This window comes from Myxocyprinus asiaticus, chromosome 21 (genome assembly GCF_019703515.2).
Source record: "Myxocyprinus asiaticus isolate MX2 ecotype Aquarium Trade chromosome 21, UBuf_Myxa_2, whole genome shotgun sequence".
Classification (NCBI taxonomy): Eukaryota; Metazoa; Chordata; class Actinopteri; order Cypriniformes; family Catostomidae; genus Myxocyprinus; species Myxocyprinus asiaticus.
The window spans coordinates 39,072,859-39,092,259 of record NC_059364.1 but is presented as its reverse complement, the minus strand read 5'-3'; the positions used below and the strand labels follow the sequence as shown (position 1 = coordinate 39,092,259).

Genomic DNA, 19,401 nt, shown 5'->3' with positions numbered 1-19,401 from the left:
TCAACTGTTGTTGATTGTTCAATAGGAAACATTTTAGTTTCAGATCACACCCTGGTGAGTGTAGAGGTGTTGCCACATACAGATAAAAAGAAATCATATAGTTGGCACTTTAATGTAACTCTTTTGCAAAATCCTGAATTCCAACAAATGCTAAAGGCTGAAATCAGTGTTTATATGGAGACCAACTGGTCCTCCGTATCCTCTGTGGGCATGGCTTGGGAGGCACTTAAGGCTGTTCTTAGGGATCGGATCATACAGTAGGCCTCATTAATCAAAAATCCAAAGCACGAGAACTCGTGGAGTTGGAAGGGAATATTAAAAGTGCCGAGGCAGAGCTAAAGTGCCGAATGTCGTCTGACGGCCTCAGAGAATTGACCTGATGGAAATACAAATATAATACTATTTTGTCGCAGAATGTGGAGTTTTGGCTATTCAGGGTATAGATATATAAAGCAGAGAGAATCTTTTTCTTCCATTCCCTCAGTGAAATCTGTTGGTGGTGAAATATTTACCTCAGCCATTGATATTAATAATGCTTTTAAAGAATTCTATCTTGATCTCTATAGTTCTTCGTCTTCTGATGAAGACATGAGAAACTTTGTCGAACCATTAGAACTCCCTAAATTGGCGAATTAACAAAAAAATTATCTTGATTCTGAGATAACCTTGGAGGAGCTTTGCGAGGTAATTAAGGCCTTGCCTACAGGCAAAGCTCCGGGTCCAGATGGCTTTGCCGCTGCATTTTTTAGATCTTATGCTACAGAACTGGCTCCACTTTTGTTAGAAGTTTATACGGAATCATTGGAGAATGGAAAGCTTCCTCCAACCATGACACAAGCCCGTATCAGTCTGATTCTTAAAAAGGACAAAGATACAAGCAAGAGTTGCTGTCCAATTTCCCTGATCCAGCTAGACGTTAAATTATTGTCAAAAATTCTGGCTAACTGATTAAGTTATGACATCTCTTATACATATAGATCAGGTGGGGTTTATTAGGGGCCACATCTCTTCTGATAACATTAAGCATCTCAAATATTATGTGGTCAGTGGCGAATGATCAGACTCCGATCACAGCCATCTCACTTGACGCTGAAAATGCATTTGATATGGTAGAATGGGATTATCTTATTAAGATTTTGGAAATATATGGGTTCAGGAATATTTTTATTGGATGGATTAAGGATTTATAGACACCCGGTAGTGGCGGTACAAACAAATGGATTAATTTCAAATTATTTTACTCTGGATAGAGGCACCCATCAGGGTTGCCCTCTTTCCCCATTATTGTTCTGTCTTGCCTTGGAACCATTAGCAGCCGCGATAAGAAGGGAAGATGATTTTCCAGGGGTGGTGGCAGGAGGTGTGGCGCATAAGCTTTTGCTTTACACAGATGATATTTTATTATTCGTCTCCGACCCCATTAGATATATGCCTTGCCTCCTATAGAATTATTAATTCCTTTTCTTAGGGTACAGAGTCAGTTGGTCTAAATCCGAAGCTTTGGCTCTGACAGCGTACTGCCTAGTAACAGCTTTCCAGCCGGGCGCCTTCCAGTGGCCCAAACAGGGCATTAAATATTTGGGCATTTTATTCCCAGCAAATTTGTCTGATTTAGTTAGTTAATTTTGACCTCTTAATAAAAAGGTTTTCGAGCGATGTGAGCACGTGGGCTTCATTATATTTATCTATGTTTGGGAAGGTAAATGTTATTAAAATGAATGGTATTCCAAAATTTAACTCCGTTACAATCTCTCCCTGTAGATGTCCCCTTCGCTGTGCTGTCAAATTCCTTGAAATAAGAGAAGTCCTTCTTTTGGAATGGTTAGCGTCCTAGATTACATTTTAATAAGTTACATCGGCCGATTGACAAAGGTGGGCTAGGCCTAACCAAGAATTTGTTTTATTATTATGCATTCGGTCTCAGATATTTGGCTCATTGGTGGCTTCCATCTGAGAGAGCCCCTCCCTGGTTTTGTATTGAACGGGAAGTTCCTGCCCCTATTTTGCCATTGCAAAGCCTTTCTATCAAACTAATCGGAGAAGTTAAGCTACACCCCATAATCTCGCATTTGCACTCGGTATGGACAAAAGTGTCCAGAGTGTTTAATTCTGACATTTATTTAAATGTTGCCTCAAGCATATGGCAGAACCCTAAATGATGTATTAATAAGTCCCCTTTCTGCTGGTCAGGGTGGATTGCGAGGGGGGTTACCACACTCGGTGACCTATATAAGAGTGGAGTATTGAGATCCTTTGAAAATATGGTTCATCATTTTGGGATTCACAGATCTCAGTTCTGTAGGTATTTACAGCTGTGCCACCTGCTCTGTATTGTTTTTGGGAGTAGCACACACACCCCTAAAGTGGCAGATACTCTGGGAAAGCTGATTACTGCTTTTGGAAAAGGTCATGAGGCATCAGTGTATTACTCCCTGCTAATTCTGGAGGTTGGAGCTTTAACTTCTATCAATAGATTATGGGAGAAGGATTTAAATTTGGTATTGGAGGAGGGAGTGTGGGCTAGGATTCTAAAAAACATCAAGTCTGCATCTAGAGATGCAAGGGTGCACCTTATGCAATTCAAGATTTTACATAGATTCTATTGGACCCCCTCTAGATTGTATAGGCTTGGTCTTAAAGACACACCCACCTGCTGGCGATGCCAATAAGAAGATGGAGACACAACCTGTGTTTTTTGGGGGGGTGTTAAGATCCAAGAATTTGGGTTGAAGGTTCAGAGTTTTGTGTGTGACATTTTGGGCACTCAAATTTCATTTTGCCCTTGACTCTGTATTTTGGGAGATGGGGCGGTCATAAATTTGGGGGATAAACACACAAAAAATTTAGTTCTGACCAGTATCATGATTGGCAGGCAAATTATTTTAAGGGGATGGAAGTCGGATGGAGTGCCCTAATTTCCAAAGTGGTGTGCGGAGATGGAGAGGGCGGCTGCTTTCGAGGAGGGGTCAAGCAGAAGGCTGGGTTTTTTTTTTGTGTGTGTATTCCTATTGTGACCACAGGGGTGTTCGTTGGGGGTCAGGGTGGGGCAGGTGATTGGGGAGGGGTAGGGGTAATAGTGGGTGTGAAACGTTAAATGTGATTCAATGTATATATATATATATATGTTGTGTTTTTGTTTTTTTGTTGTGATATGTCTATGAATCAATAACAAATGTTAATTGAAAAAAAACAATTCTGCCATTAAGCAGCTTGTAAAATAAAAAAAATTATGTCAAGTCTAATTTAGCTTCTGATAGGCTAATTGGAGTCAATTAGAGGTGTACCTGTGGATGTATTTTAAGGCCTACCTTCAAACTCAGTGGCTCTTTGCTTGGCATCATGGGAAAATCAAAAGATATCAGCCAAGACCTCTGAAAAAAAATTGTGGACATCCACAAGTCTGGTTCATGCTTGGGAGCAATTTCCAAATGCCTGAAGGTACCACGTTCATCTGTACAAACAATAGTATGCAAGTATAAACACCACTGGACCACACAGCCGTCATACTGCTCAGGAAGGAGACACGTTCCGTCTACTAAAGTTGAATTAGTTTTTTCTTTTTAATAAATTTGCAAAGTTATCAGAAATCTGGTTTTTGCTTTGTTATTGTGGGGTATGGAGTGTAGATTGATGTGAAAATAATAATAATTTAAAGCATTTAAGCATAAGGCTGCAACACAACAAAATGTGAATGTGCGGTCTGAATACGTTCTAAATGTAATATATATATATATATATATATATATATATATATATTATGTTAACTCTCTACAAGGAGGAAGCGGGAGATAGCGAAATCCAACTTAAAAGGGTTTTTATTTTTCCAGCACAAATTCACACAAAGCATATAATATGTAAACAGAGCACTCTGCTGCGTATGTTTCTCTCTCTCTCTCTCCCCTCTCTGGTGTCTGGTTCGCTCTTAAATCCATCTCCAACTCTCACTGCAATGACAAGCAGCTGTTAGAGATAATCAATGATAGGTGATGATCCTTACCATTCTCATCTCCCGTTCTCTCTCTCTCTCCATTCACAAGCCGGCACTCAACCGCGCCCCCACCTCCACATACCCCCATCACCCGACTCAGGCCCGGGAGCCATCCGACCTGCCCAGTGCCACCCCTGGAGTCGTGAGTTCGAATCCAGGGTGTGCTGAGTGACTCCAGCCAGGTCTCCTAAGCAACCAAATTGGCCCGGTTGCTAGGGAGGGTAGAGTCACATGGGGTAACCTCCTTGTGGTCACTATAATGTGGTTCTCACTCTCGGTGTGGCACGTGGTAACCACATTATAGCGACCACGAGGAGGTTACCTCATGTGACTCTACCCTCCCTAGCAACCGGGCCAGTTTGGTTGCTTAGGAGACCAAGTCTTAGGAGTCTCTGCGGTAACGCGCTCAAGCCACGTGATAAGATGCGCTGATTGGTGGTCTCAGACGCGGAGGCAACTGAGATTCATCAACTGAGAGTCACTACACCACTACGAGGACTTGGAGTGCATTGGGAATTGGGGAGAAAAAAAAAACCCTTTGTCAAATCCACTGTCAACTAAAAGCAAGCTGCACCCAACCGATCGAGCAGTTCGTCAATACAAGGCATTTGATCCACGTCAAATTTAGACACTGCATTGACTTTCCTATAATCCATACAGAACCAGACCGAACCATCGCTCTTCGAAACCCGCACCACCGGGCTGGCCCAGTCACTTTGGGATTATTCTATTACCCCCATATCTATCATGACCTTTAATTCCTCCCGAACCACTTTTTTTGTGTTCAGGTAATTGGTAGGGACGACTGCGTACCACTACCCCTGGGGTCGTTTGGATATGGTGCTCTATGAGATTCGTAGGACCATGGAGAGGCGAGAACACATCAGAGAATTCTTTCTGCAACCTGACAACCTCCGTATCTTGTGACGGTGAGAGGTGGTCTCCGCTAGTGACCGGGGTGACACGATCGGCGGCTTTTAAGTTCACCTCTGGTCCGAGCTCCTCCCTCTCTGGAACCACCATCTCCAAAGTTACGGGGACCGCCTCTCTGCACGGTTTTTGAGATTGAGGTGGTAAATTTGACGTTTTCCATCTGTGTGTTTAACCTCATAATCGACTTCCCCAAATCGCAGTGTGACCTCAAAGGGTCCTTGCCACTTGGCGAGTAATTTAGAGCTCGATGTAGGGAGCAAAACAAGGATTTTATCTCCTGGTGTAAATTCCTGTAGCCGAGTACCCCTATTATACAGCCGGCTATGACGTTCTTGAGCAAATTCTCCTTTGTTAATTGTCCCAGTGTGTGGTGTTTTGCTCTCAGGTCAAGAACATATTGAATTTAGTTTTTGCTGTTTGAAGGTCCCTCCTCCCAATTTTCCCATAGCGCAACAAGCACGTTGCGCGGTTGCCCCTCGTACAACAATTCAATTGGGGAGAACCCCGTGGAGGCTTGCGGGACCTCTCATACCACAAATAATAGGGGCTCGAGCCACTTGTCCCAATTTCGAGTGTCTTCGTGCACAAATTTAAGAATCATAATCGTAAGTGTTTGATTAAATCTTTCAACCAAGTCGTCCGTCTGGGGCTGGTAGATGCTGGTATGAATCGATTTAATCCCCAATAATTCGTACAGTTCGCGTAGTGTACATGACATAAATGTAGTGCCCTGATCAGTGAGGATTTCTTTTGGAATCCCCACTCGGAAGATTATTCTGAAGAGTGCCTCTGCAACACTGCGTGCTGAGATGTTGTGCGGAGGCACTGCTTCTGGAAATCGCATTGCCTAATCCACCAGGATCAACACAAAGCGATGCCCGCATGCCGTCCGTTCTAATGGCCCGACGAGGTCCATGCCAATTCTTTTGAAGGGAGCCTCAATCGTTGGAAGGGGGCGCAATGGAGCTTTTTTGGTGACCGCAGGATTCTCCAGATGACATTCACGGTATGCCGCACACCACCAGCAAACATCCCCGTGAATGCCCAGCCAATAGAAATGGGCCATCAGACGGTTTAGTGTTTTTCCCTGCACCAAGTGACCTGCCATCAGATTATAATGAGCCATCTGGAATAAGATTCCTCCCCAGCCGGCGAGTCACACACCACACACCTTTACGCTTTGTTGCAGGGCCCATCCACACACATTCTCCTTAATAAGGTAGTAAATGCTGGCCAATTCGTTCCCAAGATTAGTGGATGGTTGAGGTGGGAATTAACCACAGCCTCGACACTGTTTTTGTCCCCAAAATTGAATAATGAGTCACTACAGGGTAATTTTGGATATCCCCGTGTACACACCTTTCCTTCACCCTGTAAGCTTTGGTGGATGGAGGTTTGATTACAACCTGAATCCACCAAGGCGTGATATGTACCCCCCTTAATACTCACAGGTATGCGGTACATCCCAGCTCGATCGGGGGAGGCCTGTCACATCAGGGACCCAGACCAATGTCCCCACCTCCATCACCGGTCATTGGTCCTGGAAATGCCTGGGTTCCCTGCAGCTCCAGCAAACCAGCCCAGACTTCCCAAAGGTTCAAAGGATCGCGGGGCTCGCTGCCTCACGAATACGCCGCCATATGGTCCTCTGCCCGCTGGATGGCCATGTTGAGTGATGCCAGGCGATGGCACTGAACCCACTCCGCCAACCCTCTTGGAAGCCGAGCAATAAACTGCTCCAGCACCACCAGATCAATCACAGTCCCGACTTCGCTCAGCCAGCAACCACCTCTTCGCTGCTGGGCGAAGGCAAACAGGCGGCCGTGCTTGCTAAGAGTCAGCACTGAAGCGTTGGCGCTGTTGCTCAGGTGTCCGGCCAACCCATTGCAGGATAGCTTTCCTTAAGTCCACATACACCAGGAGGTTCTCCACTGGTAACTGCTGCGCCATGAGTTGGGCCTCCCTGGACAGTAGTGGAATCAAGCGGACATCCAACTGGGTGTTTGGCCAACTGCATGCCCCCGCTGTCTGCTCAAAGAGCTCCAGGAAGGCCTCAGGATCATCTTGGGGACCCATCTTGACGAGCGGTGCATGGGGCGGTCGCGGGGACCGGGGTCGCAGCAGCAGCCCCCTCCTGGGGTAGTAAGCTCCGGAGCACCTGCCGGTCCTCCGCTTGGGCTTGGAGGTGCGTGATGAACCGCTGCTGCTGCTCTGTGCACAACTCGATAAGGGCCTGATGCTGGGACTGGTGGATGCAGGCGAGGGTCTTGAACACTCCCTCCAGAGGTGAGGCTTCCATGGCGTCGTTCTTCCTCCTTAATTCCCAGGTTTTGGCACCACTGTGACTTCGTTAACTCTCTGCAAAGAGGAAGCAGGAGATGGCAAAATCCAACTCAAAAGGATTTTTATTTTCTCAACACAAATTCGCTCAAAGCATAAAATAATATGTACGCAGAGCACTCTGCTGCATGTGTCTCTCTACCCTCTCTGGCGTCTGGCTCTCTCTTAAATCCATCTCCAACTCTCACTGGAATGACAAACAGCTGTTAAAGATAATCAATGAAAGGTGATGATCCTTACCGTTCTCATCTCCAGATCTCGCTCTCCATTCATAAAACGGCGCTCAACCACGCCCCCACCTCCACAAAAATGATGTAACAATATAATGCTTTATTAACATTTTCCAAACAAAGTATAAAGATAGAAATACACACACACACACACACACACAAAAAACACCAATTTAAGTAACATTAAATGTTTTCCAAAGTGGGAGTTTGACTAATTGAAAGAACTACTCCCCACATAGGCTACTTATTCATTGCAATGCCCATTAAATCTCTTAAAATATTAACCTGCATGTAGACTGTGGCTATCTGCTTTGCTACAGCAATCGTGAAGCCACGTTCATTCAAAGCCAACGTCAAGCGCCACTTTGAACTCCACATGAAAAGCGCTTGCAGACAAAAACATCTCATTACGCATTTTGGTGACGGTTTGGACTTGACGTGCTTCTTTGCTAATTAAAATGCACCTTACTTAAACTGAAAAATACTTCCCAATCACTTTATCACTGGCACTGAATCACTGATGTGTGTGTTTTTGGTGTGTGCATCTGTGTAATGACTCCGGGCAGACACATTACAAAGGTTTCACCCCTCTAACCAGTGTTAATGCTTATGTTTTATTAACAGTAAATGCATTAATTGCGATTTAAGAAAAAGGAACGCGTTAAAATTGGTAAATTAATTGCATAGGTTAACAAGTTTATTCTGAAAGCACTAATCTTTATATATAATATATATATACATATTAGATATATGTATTACTTTTTATTACTTTTCACAAAATGAAGTTGGAGACATGATTTGCACTGTACATAACAGATAACAGATTTGTATTAGATTTGCACTACGTATGTGTGTGTCTGTGTGTGTATGTACGTATGTGTATAATTATTTTTTATTATTATCTATGTCTTGCTGCTGTTTTTGTATTGTTGTACACTGGAAGCTCCTGTCACCAAGACAAATTCCTTGTATGTGTAAGCATACTTTGCAATAAAGCTGATTCTGATTCTTCTGATGATGTATGTGCTGATGGGGGACATTTCTGTATAGTCACATTTTTCTTTGCATGCCATCACTTTAGTTTAAAATAACAAAGTATGCATTGAAGTGAAGGTAAAAATATGGATGAAAATTGTCAAAGATTAAAGATTAATTTATAGAAAATGTTAGTGACTGCCAAACCAAGCTGTTTTAACTGTAGGCTCCAGTGTCAACCACAGAGGAACACGTAATAGAAAAAAAAACTATTGACAGACTTGGTGATAGCCAATGGTTTGAAAAAGCAACTATCGACACAGATTACCAGTAAACGGTAAAGCCGGTATATCTGTCTACCTCTACTAAAAAATCTAATTCTCTGTTTACTAAGGGCAATGTCAAGGAGCCTAATCCTGGCTGCATCAGGACCATTCTCTCTGTGGATCCCATTAAACTGCCCTTCGAAAAGCAGGACACCAATGTGACTCTTCTACTGTATGATCGTGTGGAGTTCCAGTTGCTGACAGATCTTATTACTAAGGAAAAAAGGGCCACAAACATCAAACCAAAAACACCAGAGACTTTTCAGTTTACCAAGGAAATCAGGGAGATGGTTAGTAGCTCATCATATTCCTTTGAGCTTGAGGTTTTGTCTATGAAAGTGTGGGATTGTCAATCTTGTATGACCATTGCATGACTTAAGGCATGTGCTTTTAACTACTCCTTCCTGAATTGTACTTGACTTTTCGTTGCCATTGTCTTTTGATTTGATGCGGACCACATAGTCATGAGATGCTTTTGATTTGATGCGGACCACATAGTTACATTGCACAGCTACCTACCAGCTGGCTATCATTACATATGCATGTTTAAAATGCCAGAGGTCTTATAGACTGCTTTTAAAGAACTCATTAGCCGCATTTCCACTATCAGGCCAAATGAGAGTGTGCTAGTGCGTCCCAGGACCAGTTGTGTTCCCACTGTCACTTTCAGGGCTTCATCGTGCCACCTCGGGGATTTCTCTGGGCCAATAGCCTTTGGCCCACCGATTACCCTTGGGCCAAACAAGGCCGATTGGGGATTAAGGCGAGTTTAATGTCAAAGGCGGAGTTTTGCCGAACTTCCCAGGTTATGTATCCAGCACACAACGGTACAGTTTCGTGTGGGGGGTGGGGGGACATGCGGGCACAGTACAAATCCATTAAAACACCCAATGGACAAAGCGATGCGCAAATAAATTACTTCCATGGTTCTGTGAACTTTCATAGACGGTGTGCTGGGACATTTTCCCGCTGTTATTGGAAAGACCACTCAGGACACCATGGCAGTTTCAGTTGGTGAGTTGTCATCGCTAACGTATCTTGCTGTTTACATTCATTAAAAACTCTATATTCTAGATAACTAGATAACATGATACCTCAGCTTGAGCTTCCCTCTTGCTTGTGAAATGGGCGGGGTGTGTGAAATTGGCACCGCAACAGCATATTAAGGGCAAGTTTGTGGCCAACGCTGCAGAGTTATTGGCCCGATGGTGGGAACGCAGATCGATTTTGATCTTGCGGCTCGAGGTCCGAAGCCCCGGCTGGCCAGTTCATAACCCTGGGTCACACTGGCCCGATAGTGGAAAACCGGCTATTGGCCTAAACATCTTTGCCTGGACCAGTGTTATGTTAAGTAACACTCTCTGTGAGACAACTTAGTTTTTTTGGGGGTTTTTTTATACTATTTTTGTGGTCAAATCAAAATCAAATCAAATCAAATCACTTTTATTGTCACACAGCCATATACACAAGTGCAATGGTGTGTGAAATTCTTGGGTGCAGTTCCGATCAACATTGCAGTCGTGACAGTGATGAGACATATACCAATTTACAATAACATCAAATTAACACAGCACAATTTAAAGTCTAATATACACATAATTACACACATCACAATAAACAAATAATAACATACACTGTACAGTATACAATACACACAATATAAATACACATTCAATAAAAAAAAAAAAGTGTATATATAGTAGTATATATAGAATGTACAGTAGGTTGTATTGTACTGTATTGACATTCAGGCTGTCGGTTGATAGTAAGTTGTTAAGAGAGAATATAATATAATAATATCATTTATGACAGTCCAGTTGTCATAAATTATATGATATAAGAGTAAGAGTAATAAAGTACAGTGCTGATGTATTTTGATCGTGGGAGATCAAGAGTTCAAAAGTCTGATTGCTTGGGGGAAGAAGCTATCATGGAGTTGGCTGGTGCGGGTCCTGATGCTGCGATACGGCCTGCCTGATGGTAGCAGTGAGAACAGCCCATGGCTCGGGTGGCTGGAGTCTCTGATGATTCTCCGAGCTTTTTTCACACAACGCCTGGTATATATGTCCTGGAGGCAGGGACGCTCACCTCCGATGATGTGTCTGGCAGTTCGCACCACCCTTTGCAGTGCTTTGCGGTTGTGGGCTGTGCTATTGCCATACCAGGCGGAGATGCAGCCAGTCAGGATGCTCTCAACAGTGCAGGTGTAGAACCATGTGAGGATGTGGCGGTTCATTCCAAACTTCCTCAGCCGTCTCAGGAAGAAGAGGTGCTGATGAGCCTTCTTCACAACGACTTCAGTGTGGATGGACCATGTGAGTTCCTCAGTGATGTGGACACCCAGGAACTTGAAGCTGCTGACTCTTTCCACTGGTGCTCCATTGATGGTGATGGGACTGTGTTCTCTGTCTTTTCTTCTGAAGTCCACCACAAGCTCCTTTGTCTTACTGACGTTGAGGGAGAGGTTGTGCTCCTGACACCAGTGTGTCAGAGTGTGCACCTCCTCTCTGTAGGCTGTTTCATCATTGTCAGTGATCAGACCTACCACCGTCGTGTCATCAGCAAACTTAATGATGGCATTGGAGCTATGTGTTGCCACACAGTCATGTGTGTACATGGAATACAAGAGTGGGCTGAGAACACAGCCCTGTGGGGCTCCAGTGTTGAGGGTTAGTGATTAGGAGATGTTGCTGCCTATTCTAACCACCTGGCGTCTGCTTGACAGGAAGTCCAGGATCCAGCTGCACAGCGAGCTGTTTAAGCCCAGAGCCGGAGTTTCTCATCTAGCTTGGAGGGCACTATGGTTTTGAATGCTGAGCTGTAGTCTACAAACAACATTCTCACTTAAGTGTTCTTTTTTTCCAGGTGGGAGAGAGCAGTGTGTATTGTAGATGCAATAGCATCATCAGTGGAGCGGTTGTTGCTGCAATGGTCTAGAGAGAGAGAGGCAGCACAGAGCAGATGTAATCTGATTAGTCTCTCAGTGCATTTGCTGATGATGGGGGTCAGAGCAACAGGATGCCAGTCATTTAAGCAAGTTATTTTTGATTGCTTTGGAACAGGCACAATGGTGGATGTTTTAAAGCATGTGGGGACTACAGACAAAGAGAGGGGAAAGGTTGAAAATGTCCGTAAAAACACCAGCAAGCTGGTTCGCGCATGCTCTGATGACGCGGTCCGGAATGCCGTCTGGGCCCGCGGCTTTGCGGATATTCACCCGTCGGAAGGATCGGGTTACATCCGCTACAGAGATGGAGAGTGAACTGACCACTGTAGCTTCGGCCGCGAGAGCTCTCTCCACGAGGGCGATGTTGTTTCCCTCAAAACGAGCATGAAAAGTATTTAGCTTATCTGGGAGAGAGGCAGAAGTGTTCATGGCGGAGTTTTATTACCTTTAATGTCCGTGATGATGTTAATTCCTTGCCACATGCTTCTAGAGTTGGTGGCGTTAAACTGTCCTTCAGTCTTGTTCCTGTACTGGCGTTTTGCTGTTTTTCGGAGGGCATAACTGGCTTGTTTATGCTCCTCTGCGTTCCCGGAATTGAAAGTGGAGGTCCGCACATTAAGTGCCGCGCGAACATCGCTATTTATCCATGGCTTCTGGTTCGGATAGATCCATGTTGTTCTGGTCGGAACGACGTCCTCCACGCACTTTCTGATGAAACACATTACGCTATCAGGGTAAAGCTCGATGTCATCATCAGAGGCGGACCGGAACATTTCCCAGTCCGTGTGATCAAAACAGTCTTGCAGCGTAGAGTCTGATTGGTCCGACCAGCACTGGATCGTTCTGAGGGTGGGCGCTTCCTGTTTCAGTTTCTGCCTGTAAGCGGACAGAAGCAGAATGGAAGAGTGGTCCGATTTGCCAAATGGTGGGCGGGGGAGGGATTTGTAGCCATCCCGGAAGAGAGAGTAGCAATGGTCCAAAACCCGGTCCCCCCGTGTGTTGAAACTAATGTGCTGGTGGTATTTTGGGGCGACTGATTTGAAACTGGCTTTTTTAAAGTCCCCGGTCACAATGAACACGGCCTCAGGGTGCGTGGTTTCCTGCTCACTTATACTCCCATTCAGTTCCTTGAGTGCCCGGTGTGTGTGTCGGCTTGTGGCGGGATGTACACAGCAGTGATAATGACCGCTGTGAATTCCCTTGGTAGCCAGAATGTTTGACACAGAAGCATGAGAAATTCCAGATCAGGAAAGCAGAAAGACTTGATAGAATGTATGTTCCTCTGATCACACCAGGATTTGTTGATCATAAAACATACACCACCACCTCTGCTTTTACCTGAGAGGTCTTTCGCTCTGTGCACGGAGAACCCCACGGGTTCAATGGCTGAGTCTGGAATCTCTGCAGACATCCAAGTTTCCGTAAGGCGGATAATGCAGCAGTCCCTCATCTCTTGTTGGAAAGAGATCCGCGCTTTCAGCTCGCAGAGCTTGTTATCCAGAGACTGAACATTTGCCAGTAGAATACTGGGTAGCGGGGGTCGATTTGCGCGGCATCTTACTCTGATGAGAACGCCGGCTCTGTTTCCCCTTTTCCTCCTGCGTTTCCGCGTCCGGACTGCCCAGACAAAGGGCTCCGCTTGCGTGTTTGTAAACAACGGGTCGGCATTGAGGAATTTGAAGTCCGGTTTATGGTGTGAAATTGCTGAACCAGTGTCCAAAAGTGTTTGGCTGTCGTAGACAATAAGGCAGACAACATCCAAGACAAAAAAACATAATAATTGTGAACAGAACAAACAAAACACTACCATGTTGTGTCGGAGCTCGCAATGCAGCAGCCATACTCGGCGCCATCTTGGGTCCAGATACATATGTATTAACACTGGGATTTGTATTTTATATTTACTTTGAATATTAAATATATTAAATAATGTATGAAAATGATTTAAATATCATTATTCCTTTAGTTTGTATATGGGAAAATGGTGAAATACATGCCCTCATTATTTTTAACTAGATTTTAGCTAGACTGTGTTTTAGTTCTTGCATTAAACAATCTAAACCTACTTTACAGCAATGGGTTTTTGGTTGCATTTATGGTTCCAACAATTTCAACATTCAATATTAGGTATACAAAAATCCTTTCTTTCCTTGCCATACACATATCAAGATGTATGAAATATCAAAAGACTGAAAAAAAACAAAAAACAAAAAAAACAAAATGGTCTCCTATCAAGCCCTGATGTGTTCCTTTTGTTGATACTTATATTGTGCTTCATTTTATGTTGTTAAATTTAATGTTATAGAATGAAATTATTTCTTTATTATTATTTTCCCAGGGTGTGATCATAAACAAAACTGATGGAACCTTGACCATTACGACAGAGAAACATAATAACCTGACCGCTTCGGCTGCTGACAATTTATCTGAAGATGAACTGAATGCCATGGATGAAGTGGAGCTCACCGTTATAACCGTGAGCCTTTTTTTTTTTTTTTTTGCCAGTGCAACGCATTTTGGTTCAGTTGTTGATTGTGTTCAAAGCTTCATAATATACAAATACTGTTTGTTCAAGGTGGACGACACAAAGAAGGCTGTCCGACTCAAAAAGCTACCTGTGGGCTCAGTGACCTTTAATCAACAAGCAAATGGCACTGAAAATATTTCTGGAGTAAAGGACAAAATGCCTGGCACTGCCCCAGTCAAAGACAAGGTAGTTTAGGCCTTTAGCAAAGTTAGCATTGTTCATTCATGACTGTTAAAGCTGACGTGTGTAATTTTTTTCGATGTTAAAATACTTTCTCCAATACCATCCTAATTTGTAATTGTCATTTGGAAGTAAACCGTTTGTAGGTTGATTCCACTGAAAAGTGTAAACAATTTTGGCTCTGTGGCACTATCAAAACTTTGCTCTTGGTTTTTTGAGTAATCCAACCATGCTGACACTGTAACATTGACTCAACCAATGGTGTGAATTTGGGGTGGAGCTATCTGTTTTGTCCGACCAATGGCAGATTTGAGAAGTCTTAATTTTTGCAATTCCATTTGCAGAGGTGCAGAAATTACACTCTTCAGCTTTAATGCTGGGAAACTATTGTGCCAAAACTTCATGGCAATTTTCAGTTTGTTCTTAAAGTTGATATGCACATGTTTATCTGTAGTTGAATCCGGTAACCTCGGAGGCTGGTTCTCAAGAGTTGGTCGACCTCTACGATGTGAGCAGTGAGAAATACGAGGGAACGATTGTCAAAATCGTGCCAAAGAATTCCAAAACCCAAGAAATGGTGGTAGGCTATCACAATCCCTCAAGCTGAAAAAAAAATTCTATTCAACTACATCCTGCAAACAAAGACTTTGTTCTTTTTGTTGTTTTCTATTATTTTTGTAATGCATTTTAACATACAACTTATTGAAACCATTTGTGCCTCTTTTATTTATCTAATTCTAGCTCCGCTTTGGATGAGCTTTGGATTTTTTTTTTCGTCATTGCTTTTTAAAATGTGGGGTCTGTCTAGCTGTTTAAGAGGTTTGACTTTCTCCATAGTGCTTTAAACTAGAAAAATCTCAGTAGAATTAAAACGGGTTGATTAAGTTTTGTGGTCTGTGCCGCGATATTAAGTGAAGCCCAGTTCACTTGCGCAAGTGATCCGCTCTGCACTGTCCCAGCTTGCCTAGCGAGGGAAGCATGATTGACGCGCACACACTCCAGAGATACGTTAGGGTAGAGCAGAGCAGATCACTTGTATGAGTTGTTCTGCGACGGCTCGTGCTACACTCAGGCAAAAACTGGACTTCAGTTGTTTTCGTGCAAATGCAGGTATCAGAAGAGAAACATATTTGGTGAAATTTTGCTTGGGTGGTCGTTGAAAATGTTAAATGCATGCCTCTTTACACTTTCAGTAGTTGTATATTTAACTACATTATTGTTATCTTAAACTATTGATTGACTTCTGATTTGATGACGTCATTTACAATGGTTAATGGAATGAGTAGTTCATTCACCATTATAAGATGGGGAGACAATTTCACAGTCTCGTACCTTTTGTCTGCTCTTTTTTTTTAATTTTCAAGAACTTTTTGGCTTAAAATCAGAGTTTGTAATTTTGTGGTTCCAGAACCAAGCAGAAGCGGTCACTCTTGTGCTCTATTGAACTGTTTTACAAGTAAATTAGATGCTTGTTAACCTGGGAGTTTTGAGAAAATGGAAAGTCCTCTTGAGCTCTGTATGATTGCTTCTGAAAGGATGCATGATTGTTTTGTGAGTATTTACAGAGTGTTGAAGTTGAACAATGATGTGTCCATAATGTGATTTTAACAAAAGCCAACAGATCAGCTGATCAGAAATTACTGTATTTATTGTTGTTGTTGTTGTCGTCGTTGTTTAAGTTGTGCCTTGATCAATGAGGCACTATATTTAAAAACAGTGGTGTTGCAATTATTTTCTTTTAAGCAGATGGACAAGCAAGAGCCTGCTTTTGGTCTTCTGGTTACAAAAGTGGAGGGCACAGAGAAGTGCTTTTCTTTTAAGTCAGGTGACGTGATCACAAAAGCCACCATGATGGTCGGTGATGAGGTCCAGTTCAACATCTCAACCAACAGCATAACCAAGGAGGAGTGTGCTGTCAACTTGGAGATTCTGCCAGACACCTTCCAGATGGAATCTGAAGAGCAACGAAAGATAGTGAGTTTCTTTTTTTTTTGTGATGAAGTCATTTGTGACATTCCTCTAGCAAGTCGTGAAAGACATTTTTTGGCAGTTCATCCAGGATGTTAACATTGAAACATATGCAAGTACGTTAAGACAGATGCTGCTAGCTACACAAGCTCGATTCCATGCATAGTGTATTTAGAAATGTGTAAGACTGCATAATGCAACACGAGTACCCGTTGCATTCTCTGTGTAGCAGCATGGGATCTATAGTGGACATTAGCCTTTACATTAATTCTAGGACATTAACTCTTCTGCAGTCAGTTTTTTCTTTCAGGTCAACTACTGTTCAGGTCAACAGTTTGAAAAGAATCTTGCAGAGGAAGTTAGTTAGTAAATGTTTACAGTAAGCTACCTGAATAATAAAACATGGTTTTAATTGAACAGACATTTGAAGTTATAGGGATAGTTCACCCAAAAATGTAACACTAGTCAGTGTTTACTCACCCCTGTGTTGTTATAACTTTCTTTTTCTTAACACAAATGGAGATACTGTGAAAAAAAGTTTGTTTTCTGTGATGTCATACAATGGCAGTTTATGGTGACCACCTCTTCAAAATTCAAAAAGAAACAAATTATAATTCAGAAGTCTAATAAATTATTCCATGAGACTCATGATTGTTATGAAAGCATACGATAAGGTTTGGTGAGAAAAAGACCAAAATATAATGTATTATTTAGTTAAAATGTTCACTGACCGTTATTCTCCTGTGCGCCTTCATGAGTCTGCATGCAAGCTTTAGAGCTTTTTGCTCGAGAGCAACAGAAGCTACGCAGCACTCGCGAGATGGGGCGTTCAAGTGAAAACTCATTTTGTTTCATTTAACAGGACCATCAGCGATATTAACAACAGAAAACAACATAGCTGCACACAATCCAGAGAACAGAACTTAAAAACATGTCTGAAGATTTTGTAGTGGAACAATAGATGCATTTCAATGGAGTCCTTTATCAAACCGAAGGTAGCTACAGTCACACCGTGTCCTACTCAGACGCCAAACAACACAAAATAAAAGTGATCTTTTCTATGTTAATCAGAGTTTTTTGTCCTCAGCAGCTGCGAAGAGTGATGGGACATTCTGTCGATTGCTTGGTATCTATATTTAGCGTCGTGTCCAGTAACCCCGTCCACTATGAACTGGCACCACTCTAAAATGCGAGACGTGGTGCGAGCGCGAGGTGATCGTCTTTCGCGACTGCTTTCGGGTCCTTGAATAAGGTATAATGTGTGACAGCCGGTGGAGTTTCTGGTAACCCCCTCGGGAAAGATGGTGCCCCCCTATGGAGTTGGTATGAAGGTAAATTGGTTGCAAAACTCAAGAGCTTACAAAAAATATTTGTATTCGTAATTTAAAATTTACACTCACAGCAATGATGTGAATACTTGTAAAATACAAATCTGAAGTTCAATGTTGCAATCTGCACTCACAGACAATAATCAAAATTCAAAATTTTGAATTCAGAGTTGTAGACAAATAGTCACAAATGTGTAAAATGACATTCACATAAACACAACGACAGACACAAACTTGTATTACATATTTACTTTTGTACTTTAATTCACTTTCGCAGTACAACCACAAATCGGCAGTTACAACCTCTCAAATCTGACACTGCGTGTCTATCGGTGCCGAATTCTGCGTTGATCAACTTGATAAAATCGTCTCATTTGATTTGTTACATGTTAAGCTCACTAAATCATTTAATAGTCAAGTTACTTAACTTATCCTGCCACTGCATCAACCAGCCATTGGACTTGTTTTGCTACAAAAAAACGGTGCTGGCGCAGTTGCGTGACGTCATCGCATTTTAAGATGATCAGTTTTGATCGTTTTGGCGTCAGTTGTTCCAGCTCTTGTTATTGGTCACAACTTTTTGGCTCCACCCAACACTGACAGTCTGCTCTCTCACATCTGGGTTTACAAGTGCACAAGTGAGTTTTGCTACAGGTTTATAACAGATGTAGTTGCAAAAGTCAAGGCATGAAGATTTGAAGTTGCTGTGTCGGATTTGAGAGGTTGGGTCAGTGAACATTTTTACTAAATAATACATTCAATTTCGGTTTGTTTCTCACCAAACCTTATTGTTTGCTTTCATAACAATCATGAGTCTCGTGGAATAATTTATGAGACTTCTGAATTATACTTTTGTGCCTTTTTGAAGCTTGAAGAGGTGGTAACCATAAGCTGTCATTGTATGACATCACTGAGAACAATTGTTTTTCACAATTTCTCCCTTTGTGTTAAGAAAAAGAAAGTCATATGGGGTTATAATGATACAGTGGTGAGTAAACAATGACTGAATTTATCCTTTAACCCAATCGTCCCCTTGATTACTGAGGTTTGTTACCACCACAGTAATGCAAGAGTGCTATGTTCAACAGGGCCATGTGCTTGCAATGGGTTGGCCAAGCATTTGTGTCTGTATTTGTGTACCTGCATTAACAATGTTTTTGGACAGAGTGTGGATTTATTTTATTTTTTTATAAAGTAGGCACAACAGTTGCTTAGCAGTTGCACCATATCTTGTTCTTTGGTCAGCTTGATACATTTAGCTTTACAAGATTAATTAGTCCAGGGCTTACTCAGCTGCATTGTTGGACACAGATGTCATGACCCCACAGACAACATGACCTATTGTGCAGTGGGTTAGCATAGATGTCTTTATTCACCCAGACTACAAAGGGAATTGTAGGACACTAATTATCAACCCCTGTTTAGTAATTTAATAACATTCCTAAACACCGGAAGAACTAACGAGAAAATTTGCAAGTAAAAAGAATAGAAAGTTTGCCAAACCTTGTGCTGTTCCTGGCAGTGGCATGTACTTCTGAAGGATCTCAGCATTAGGAAAGAGTGGCTGAAGTTTATTTTTATCAAGGTCCCTAATCATTTCAGTCTAATATTATCAGTTTATGTGGCACATTTTAACACTGATGTATTGTGAAGCTGTCA

General features: G+C 42.5%; 1 protein-coding gene across 2 annotated transcripts in view; it reads left to right on the top strand.

The window, feature by feature from the left end:
- The window catches only part of LOC127412291 (uncharacterized), a 61,762-nt gene that overhangs the window by 35,248 nt on the left and 7,113 nt on the right, over positions 1-19,401 (top strand). For both annotated transcript variants that reach the window (XM_051648529.1, XM_051648528.1), the window contains exons 14-18: positions 8,861-9,082; positions 14,078-14,215; positions 14,315-14,452; positions 14,901-15,026; positions 16,190-16,420. In XM_051648529.1, the coding sequence (XP_051504489.1) occupies positions 8,861-9,082; positions 14,078-14,215; positions 14,315-14,452; positions 14,901-15,026; positions 16,190-16,420 (855 nt within the window). The remainder of the gene's footprint in view (positions 1-8,860; positions 9,083-14,077; positions 14,216-14,314; positions 14,453-14,900; positions 15,027-16,189; positions 16,421-19,401) is intronic.